Genomic DNA, 9,913 nt, shown 5'->3' with positions numbered 1-9,913 from the left:
ACCTTCTCACCTACTATATGATTCACTGGGTTATTGTATTTAATGAATATTATCTGCCTCCCCCACAAAATATAAGATCTGCTGTGGCAGGGCTCTTTGTTTTATTCACCAATGTGTCCCAAACACCTCAAAAGGTGGGAGCTTAACAAATACTTGTTGAATGAATCTCTGAACATCGCCCACTAAGTCAGAGCCAGGCCTGAGACACTCAGGGAAGGGACCCAATTCACCCACAGCCCCTGGTCCTGGGTTTCTCAGAACCCCATTCCCCTTCCACACCTCAGCAGCTAGGAGAGAGATTCTGAGTCCCCTAATTCCAGTCACTGAGATTGACTGAGGACAGTCCCCTCAGGCCCCATGTATCTGCCTGCCCTTCTACTCGTGCCAGGGCTCACCTGGTTCTCCCTAAAGAACCCTGCTGCTTATATAAGTCTGTGCCCCCGACATGGAGGCACCGGAGCCATGGAAAGTGCCTGGGCTCGGAGACATACCACAACATTAGAGCGTCATTTCCACCCTGAGCCTGGTTTTCCTCATCTGTAAAATGAAGGGGTTGGAGCCAGTGATCTCTTCTGGTCTTTGCCAGTTCTGACACTCCCTGTGGTCAAGGTTCACTTAGAAACAGACCAACCCATGACCCCGGGGTGCAGGACACAGCCGTACTCAGAGCAAGAGGAGATCACAGCAAACATAACCAACAAGTGAACAAGGACTCACAGCATTGTGTGGGTTATATCGGTAGCCACCATCATCATAAAAAGCCCTTCTTACAAAACAGAAAGGCAGTTATTAGCATCTCTATTGCACAGATGAGAAAACTGAGACTCAGAGAAGCTGAGCAAATTGCCCACAAATAGGAAACAAAAGATCCACACCCAGAGTCGGGTCTCCTGACTGCAAATCCCATAATCTTTGCAAACACGTAACTGCTTCGCTATTTCGAAAATGCACCCTGGTAAAAGAATGCCACCATTATATTATCCAAAATATTAATAATCTAAGTAATTGCCGAATATAAAATTAGAATTTGAATGTGGTTATGTCTCATGTTTTAACGATTTATTTACATCCAATAAAATAATAGGGCCATCATGAGAAGACATCCCACTGAAAGACCTGAGAAGCTGACTCTGATTCCTGGTAGGAATAGACAACCCAACTCTCAGCAACAGCTAAGATGAGTCTCTCTCCCCATCTCTTTCAAAACATTCCTCAGGAGGTGTGGAATTAAGTGTTTATATTTCCAACGACTTTGCAGCTGACAACAAAAATAATTCAATCAATTGGGCACTATTAGTAGAATGTCTTCAGTGTCAACAGAATAAAAAAGCAAAGGAAGGGCTCAATTAGAAAGCTGGATTCATCCAAACCTGTGAAACTAATTGGTTCAGAGCCATGTGGACATTCCCTGTTTTTCCAGATGCAAGTACGTGCTCTACTATCATCTCTCACGCAATGATGTCAAGAGATGGGGCCACCCCCACCACAGTAGCCAAATTGGTCTGGGATGCCCTGGATGAGTAAAGTTCATTTGGAAGGTTGTGGAATGTCTCAGGGAAAGCACAAGCTTCAGGAATCAATATTTACTGAATGTTCTCAAAAGAAAGGATGACTGGATTTCTTTCCCTCTCATCTCTGACTTCTCGCCTTATTGATATTGGGAACAATCTTGACCGTCTGTTTTTAACTGAGGAATTCCCTAGACGGCATTGTCTCAATCAGTGCAGGCCCTCAAACCTAGAAGTTGGAAAGAAATCAGAATTCTAAAGTAAATAAGGCTGTGGGCTAATGAACGTTTTAATAAAAATGGAAGTTAAGACACACAACATTGGTACCATCCTCGTTCAAACTGCCCCCGTCAAAATGCAATATGCCCACGACACCAGAAAGGACAGGAAATAAGAGGTGTGGCTGAAGCAAGCACCCCTTTTCCCCTGGCTTATTCTCAAAGTTGCCTTCGATTTAGTATCATATGTTGCAGATTTCCTAAAACGATACCAGTTTCAACCATTTTTGCTCCATTGTTTCCACAAGTAAGCTTGTGGAATAAAATGCCCCAATTTTTGTCTTGGAAAATGTGGTCAAAACAACCATTTGCTATACCAGTGCAATAGACAGTCCCAGACAGTGGAAAGGGAGCAGGCTCAGAGAGGCAGAGAACATGCATTCATGCCCCCTCCACACTAGCTTCCCAAGCATCGTTCCTCATTAAGCCATACTGGTGTTTCATCCAAGAGCCTCTTGGTAAGCAAAATCATCATACCCCCATTTCACAGATGGAGGCACTAAAGTCTAAAACTGTTACTGACGTTGCATAATCCCCTTGATTCTTCAGCTTCTCAAAAGTCTTTGTAATTATGGGTGAAACGAAGTGGGAAATGTGGTTGCCTTGACAAATGGTGCCAGAATTCTTTGGAGTATTAAGACTCCTTTTCAAAGAGGGAGACTGCCCTGCTGAAAGTTACGAGACACAAGGACAAACCACCAATGGAAGATGAAATGTCATCCTTTAAAGGGGCCAACTGACCTCTTGCTGGGGTGACTTTGGCCCAGGCTGACTCGGTGACCTCTGACTGTCCCTACATCCCTAAGATTCTCTAAGCTGATAAAAAGGCACTAGGAAACCACCCCCAGGTCTCATGCCCTCTGGAGAGAAGCCAAAGATTTCCTGTTGTAGAAGGCCAGTCTGCTGCTAAAAGAAACTTTTGGAGACTGCAGAAGCCCCAGCTATGCTTTCCCACATCAGCTTTTCCCCACCCCTCCTCCCATCAGTGCCCAACGCAGCTCTCCCATTCTCTCTCTCCTATTGTTTTCCAACATCCCTCCCTTCATAAAAGCTGTCTGGCTGGGAGCTTAAAATATTGCTGGACAGTAAAACCTACCCATCAGGGCCAATCCAGTCATATCTGCTTAGTCGTGCAGCACAGTAGGGGCGGGGTAGAGAAGTGGGAGGTGGGCTTTTAGGCACCAAAGGAAATTTCGAGGCCAAGCTCGCCATTTTACTGCTGAGCGCCAAGAGAAGAAGAGAGTACCTATTTCTCCGGGGGACCCTACTCCTATTGGCAAGTTTTCCGTGGGTGATATTAGTTTGCAGGCTTCCCACGCCCCCCTCCTTTCCCAGCCTAATCTAAGGGCTATATCTGGAATTCTCCACAAGGAAAAAGGTTTGCCACTAAAGTTCGGTCTTGGACTGGGATGTCTGGACTTAGAGTCCAATTCCGAAAACCTTCTTGGAATCGCCCTAAGAGTTGGCAGAGGTTTGGAAGGGAAAGTAATGTCGGAATTGGGGTCACAGGGGTGGGGTGGTGGCAGAGATGTCCAAATTCTAACTACAACTTGACTGTTTAAGGCCTTTCATTCTTCAGAATGAATTAACATGTCCCCGGTTATCCTGAGGACCCAAACCAAGTATTTGAGGTTTATGAAAGATTTCTGTAATTTTTCACCTAAACGCTGCGATAGGAGTAATAGTAATAATTGTTGAGTGCTGTGGGTGTGGGAGAGGCTTCACGCTCAGCATTCTTGATGTTGGAGCGTTTACTAGAACACAGGGATGGGTTTGCTAAGGACCATTAAACTCTTCCTGGGAGCAGGTTCCGTGGTCCCTACAAGAGCTGGAGGTTAAAGGGGCTGCTCTAGAAACACGGAGGTGCATTCACACTCCCTTACCCACCAGACTGGTAAGGGGCCTCTAATCCTTTTTGTGGAACTTGTTGACACGAATGTGCATGTGTTGTTCTGCCTCTTAAAAGGCAGGAGAAGGCAATGCTATCCTGGAAATCACCCTGGGCTTGAAGCTGAAGACCAGGGCTCACATCCCGGCTCTGCCCTCAACGGCTGAGCCCCCTCTTGGGAGACTTACTTAACCTCCCACTCCGTCTCCCATTCTGGTAACCGGGGCTGATAACACCTAGTTCCCCGGTTCTCAAACATCCATCTGTAGACCTGTCAGTTCCGGTCCGAGATGAATTTTTAGGCAGCCTGTGACAAAAATGTGACAATAACGTAGTAAACAGTGTAGTAAATTTTTCACCAAGTTAAATGTGTTTGATTTAAAGGCCTGTCTTTTATTCTGAAATTATGTCCTGCCTAGGTTTATGGTATTAAAATTCCCCTTTTATGAAATGATGGTGAAAATAGACTGCAGTCATAGTTAGCAATTAAATAAGTTTTAGGTCCTTGTTTGGCAAACTAAGGAGTCAGTAGCCCTATGTTGGTTACCATATTTTGTGGTTGTTATTGTACTAGTCTCTGAAATCCAAGTCTGAGGGCCACTGGCATAGTTCACAGGTTGTTATGAGGACTGAAACAAGATTTGCTAAAATGTATCATTTATAAATAGATAAGGGCTACCCAAACATAAGGTGTTATTTCAATCATTACTTAAAACCATAATCCTCTAGTGGGGTTCTGGTGGACACCCTGGGGGTGGAGGCTTGAATTCTGGCAGCTTATTTTCCACCTGCAATAGATTTTCACAAGAAAATAAAACAGAGAATTGCCTCTTTGATGACGAGAAATCCTTTGGTTTAGATTTTGCCCTGCTCTAGTGGAACAGTTTGCCCAGATTTACTCTGATCTGACTTCCTTTAATTATAATTTTCATTTTTAAAAGTGGAGAACCCAAGGCACTTTTCTTTAGCACCTCTAAAGCTTTTCTCCTTAACGCCATAGTTGGCCTGTTTCAATAGCGTGACATTGGAAAGATTTTGTCCTAAGTTATAGTTTCTCTTCTTCCATTATATTATAAGAAATTTTGTAACTAGACATTAAAAAAAAAAAAAGTAAGAAAGAAAACCACTCAAGCACTCCTAGCATTGCAGGGTGGGTATGGAAGGACACAGCTCTGTCTGGCTTTAGTTTGGAAATTATGAATGGGTTGGTCAGGAGGGTCTTCATGTGTCATGAACATGTGTCGTGACACTCATGGGTCAAGAATTATTGGCCCCAGTTTATAGCTTTAATTTTATACAAAACAATACCTCAAAATAGCTAGTTTTGGATCAATTTACTATTCTTTTTTGGAATTTACCATTTCTTTGCAAGTTGTCAGTCTCCCACTGCTAGCTGCAGTGAAGAGGCCTGGAGTTCCCTAGGCTGTACATAATACTGGTATTACATGCACTCAGGAATTGAGAATTTCATGTTTCAAATGATTACCATTAGTCCTATCCACTGGTATCTATGGAGCTCCCAGTCTGTAAGGTCTTTGTTCTGTGTCATGATGGTTCACGGAGGATAAAGACAAAATGGTCCCTGCCCACCAAGAGCTTTTGATCCTAAAAAGGGGAAACAAGACTGGTAGACATACAGTCCTGAGAGCTTGTGCTCGCCACACACATTCATGTGGGTACATGAGTGAAATACACACAAAATCCCAAAGGGACTAATATGGTACAAGTAATATTGTAAAATGAGTTGATACATCAATGCGGATAAGGCATCAACACCACTAGATTTAGAGTTCGTTAAAGCCAGACTTGATCTCATAGGAGTAAATTACACAAATTATTGTTTTGACATGAATTTTAGATTGACCTTTTTGGTTAAAAAACCTTGGATTTTCCTGGTTCTTCCACCAATAGGATTGATGCTTGGGCTGTTTACCTGATTGTAGTGTTTTCCACCTTTTTCCAGAAGGCAATGGGAATGGCTGCCACTCTTTAATAGGGCAAATACTAGATTTAGCTGCAGTTTGAGGAGTGTTAAAGGCAGAAGTGTAACTACATACATGTGACTGGGATTCTGAATGCCTGGTTTTGAGTAGAGGACCCTCTCCCACTCTCAACTCCCCATCCCTAAATGGAACTCTTCCCAATGTCAGGGTCACGACTAGGGATGCCACAGCTGCTCTCACCTTCCCAGGAGGAAAGAAGCTGCTGTTGGATGCCTTGCCTAACTAGAAGTTTCTGGTTCAAGGGGAGCAACACTCTCTGCTCTTCACCAAGAAACAGCTGAGAGCATAGCCTGGGCATTGTTCACACCTGCAATCAGTATCGGTCACCAAGTTCTGTCTGGCCAGGCTCCAAACCGCAGGTTGGAAGGAAGATTATCCTCTCCTAAAGATGAAAATCCCACCTAATTTAAGATACCACTTCTCATCACTCATTCAAGCGTTTAGCAAATATCCCTGTCGTTAAATGTCGTGGGTGTATTCCTCTGGCCCCACGGACTTCTGATCCTATAAGGTGGGGCACAGCTGGAGAAGCCTGGACCAGCATCTCTAGCATGGGCTCATGCCCTGGTCCGAGGGGAGTGATGAGTAAACGTCACAGCGCTAGAGAAGTTCAACATGGGGAACATCAGCTGAGGTGGAGGTTTTGATCAGAGTCTTTCAGAGATTACCAGCTTGCCCCACAGGTTCGCACTGGACAAATGACCCAGTTTGCACACATCACCCCTGTCAGTTCAATCCCATGTTCACTAGTCATTGCTGTTGCTAGGGGCATTATATACTAGCATGTTTAATGGTATTTTTTTTTTCCTACAGACCAAATCTTAGCTCTATTAAAATAGCCACAGTTATAGACCCTAAATCCTTTTCATTCTGTGGGACACTAAAACTGTCTTAGAGGACTTTCCTCACCCTGTAACATGATTTCTTCCGAAAGCACTCTTCCCATTCTTTGGGTTTAAAAGAGTAATAATAATAATAATATATATATACTGCTCTCAATTTGTAAAGCTATTAAGAAAGGTTTCCAGATTTCAACGTAGAGAAGAGAAAACGTAAATTAAGAGTACAGGAGTCACAAAGAAAGAAAGGTGGGAGAGTTGCAACATTGCTGACTTTGACGATGGAGAAAGAGGGCCACAAGCCAAGGAATGTGGGCAGCCACGAGAAGCTGAAAAAGACAAAGAAACTGAATCTCCTCTGGAACCCCCAACAAGGAACATGGTCCTGTTGAGACCTTGATTTTAGCTCAGTAAGGTACATGTTGCTCACATAACCCACAGAACTGTAAGAAAATCATCTTGTATTGTTTTAAGCCACTAGGTTTATGGTAATCTTACCACAGCAGGAAAAAACTAATACGTTGCCCTTAAAAAAAAAAAAAAAAGAGAGAGTACAGGGGTCACAAAATTGTATAGCTCCAATCACAGGCAATGTATCTCAATGGGGCAACAGAAAGAACCCAGCCTTTGGGATCAGACAGACAGAACCACTACTATTTAGCTGTCTGATCTTAGAAAAATTATTTAACCTGTCTGAGCCTCAGTTTTCTCAGGTGGTGGAATCAAATCAGTTAAACACTTATCAAGCTCTCATTATGTTCTGGGCTCTGTGACAGGCATTGAGTATATAGCAGTAAATAAAACAGGTGTGGTCTATACCCTCATGAAGATTACGGTCTAGCAGGATCAAACTGAATGAAAAAATGTAATGTCAAAGGTCCGTCATAAAGTAGATATTCAAAAAAATGTTTCCTTCCACTTCCAACATCCAATCATTATATACCCTAACGCAGTCAAAAGTAAGGTGACTACGGGCAATTTCATACATAGCAAGATTTTGTTGGGGGCCCAGACACAAATGGATTAGAATATTTCTTCAGCATTATGACTCATGAACCTCAGTTCAGCTTACGGTTCTGATTTAAATCCATGTAACCATGGGTTTCTATTTATGATCAACAATGAACCCTTATTTTGGGGTGGAGTTCAAGGCTTATACAGATACTGCCTCATTTATCCTTTCAGGCAGCTTGTGAAGTGAACCCATTTTACAGATGAGGAAACCAGTGGAAGCAGATTCTTTTATGCTTCTTTCGTTCCCTAATACTAGTCTGCACAGAGGAAGCACTCAGTACATGCTGTTTACGCCGTTGACCTTGCCAGTCACTCAGGAAGGAGAGGTACCCTGAGAGTTAGCAAAGAGAGGCTGAGTCGAGATTGCATTGTAGCGGCTCAGCTTTGCCTTCTCCTTCCTCCAGGTGGGTGAGACATGGGCGACTGGAGTTTCCTGGGGAACATCCTGGAGGAGGTGAATGAGCACTCCACGGTCATCGGCCGCGTGTGGCTCACGGTGCTTTTCATCTTCCGGATCCTCATCCTTGGCACGGCCGCGGAGCTCGTGTGGGGGGATGAGCAGTCCGACTTCGTGTGCAACACCCAGCAGCCAGGCTGCGAGAATGTCTGCTACGACGAGGCCTTCCCCATCTCCCACATCCGCCTCTGGGTCCTGCAGATCATCTTCGTCTCCACGCCGTCGCTGGTGTACGTGGGGCACGCGGTGCACCACATCCGCATGGAGGAGAAGCGCAAGGAGCGCGCGGCCGAGGAGCTGTGCCAGCAGTCGCCTGGCAACGGCGGCGGCGAGAGGTCGCCCGTCCCAGCGGACCAGGGCAGCATCAAGAAGGGCAGCAGCAGCAGCAAAGGCACCAAGTTCCGGCTGGAGGGGACCGTGCTGAGGACCTACGTCTGCCACATCATCTTCAAGACCCTCTTTGAAGTGGGCTTCATCGTGGGCCACTACTTCCTGTACGGTTTCCGGATCCTGCCTCTCTATCGCTGCAGCAGGTGGCCCTGCCCCAACGTGGTGGACTGCTTTGTGTCACGGCCCACCGAGAAAACCATCTTCATCCTGTTCATGCTGGCCATGGCCTCTGTGTCCCTCCTCCTCAATATTCTGGAGGTGAGTTACCTGGGCCTGAAGAGAATCCGATCGGCCTTCAAGAAGCCAGTGGAGCAGCCCCTGGGGGAGATTCCTGAGAAGTCCCTCCACTCCATTGCTGTCTCCTCCATCCAGAAGGCCAAGGGCTACCAGCTCCTCGAAGAAGAGAAAATCGTGTCCCATTATTTCCCTTTTACTGAGGTTGGGATGGTGGAGGCCAGCCCACTTTCTGCCAAGCCTTTCAGTCAATTCGAGGAGAAGATGGGCACCGGGCCCCTAGGGGACTTGTCCAGGGCCTACCAAGAGACACTGCCTTCCTACGCTCAGGTGGGAGCCCGGGAGGGGGAGGGGGAGGGGGAAGGGGAGGGGGAGGGGCAGCCTGCGGAGGCGGGAGCAGAACCGGAGGTGGAAGCAGAACCAGAGGTAGGAGAGAACAGGCAGGAGGCAGAGAGAGTGAGCACGGAAGGCCAGGAGAGCCTGGCCGTGCTGGACGGGGAGAAAATGGAGACCCCGGAAGTGGGGAAGGAGGTTGAGAAACAAGAGCTGACGCCTGAGAAGGTATCAAAGCAGGGGCTGCCGCCTGAGAAGGCGCCTTCCCTGTGTCCGGAGCTGCCTGGGGATGACACCAGACCCCTGAGCAGGCTGAGCAAAGCCAGCAGCCGGGCCAGGTCAGACGATCTAACGGTATGAAGCAGTGCCAAAGGAAAAAAGAAAAGAAAACACCCGAGCTAACCTATGGCAAGATGAAACCTAAAGTTGCCAACATGCTTTGAGTCTTCTGTCCCTCCCCTCACACCCACCCTAGTTGGACAGGCACTGCGGTAGAACCGTGCATGGCGTACAACTAGGAAACTGCCTTTCCCGTATATAAAGGCTATCCAGATGAACCCATTGTCCCGTCAAAGTTCCCAGTCTCATGACTGCCCTGCCCCTCTATGCCACAGGGAATTCTGCTTTCATCCCCATGTCCCCATAGAAATCCTTCCAATCAGAATTGTGATTGTCTCATAGCTTTTCACCAGTCTTGTCTCAAGCTCACAAACTCCGCTGAACTTTTTCACCCCAGCACTTCCCTAGCAGACACCGTGTGACATACATCAGGGATCCCAAACGTAAGGGCCGGTGGTTGAAACTGGTGAAGTGCGCCTGTTCGAATGCCATGGGAGAGCTACGGCTGTGGAATTTGGGAAGCAGAGGGCAACGGCTGCTCATTTCCAGGCAGCAGTTACCAGACAGTGTTACCTGGCCATCTGATTTTTCAAGAGAAGCCAGAAATCCAAACGTTTAAGTGAAGTTTCC

The 9,913-nt window shown here is 46.2% G+C and overlaps 1 protein-coding gene across 1 annotated transcript; it reads left to right on the top strand.

Moving 5' to 3' along the window:
* The first annotated feature begins 7,945 nt into the window (after positions 1–7,945).
* GJA8 (gap junction protein alpha 8) lies at positions 7,946–9,304 on the top strand. The gene has a single exon (XM_030869249.2). It carries the CDS (start codon positions 7,946–7,948, stop codon positions 9,302–9,304), a length of 1,359 nt encoding a protein of 452 aa, XP_030725109.2.
* The last annotated feature ends 609 nt before the right edge of the window (positions 9,305–9,913 follow it).

The sequence above is a fragment of the Globicephala melas genome, chromosome 1, assembly GCF_963455315.2.
Source record: "Globicephala melas chromosome 1, mGloMel1.2, whole genome shotgun sequence".
Lineage (NCBI taxonomy): Eukaryota > Metazoa > Chordata > Mammalia > Artiodactyla > Delphinidae > Globicephala > Globicephala melas.
The sequence above is the reverse complement of the archived record's forward strand: the minus strand, read 5'-3'. Positions and strand labels throughout refer to the sequence as shown.

Bases quoted from the DNA above. Each gene is read 5' to 3' on its own strand.
- GJA8 (XM_030869249.2), top strand. From the start codon at position 7,946: ATGGGCGACTGGAGTTTCCTGGGGAACATCCTGGAGGAGGTGAATGAG.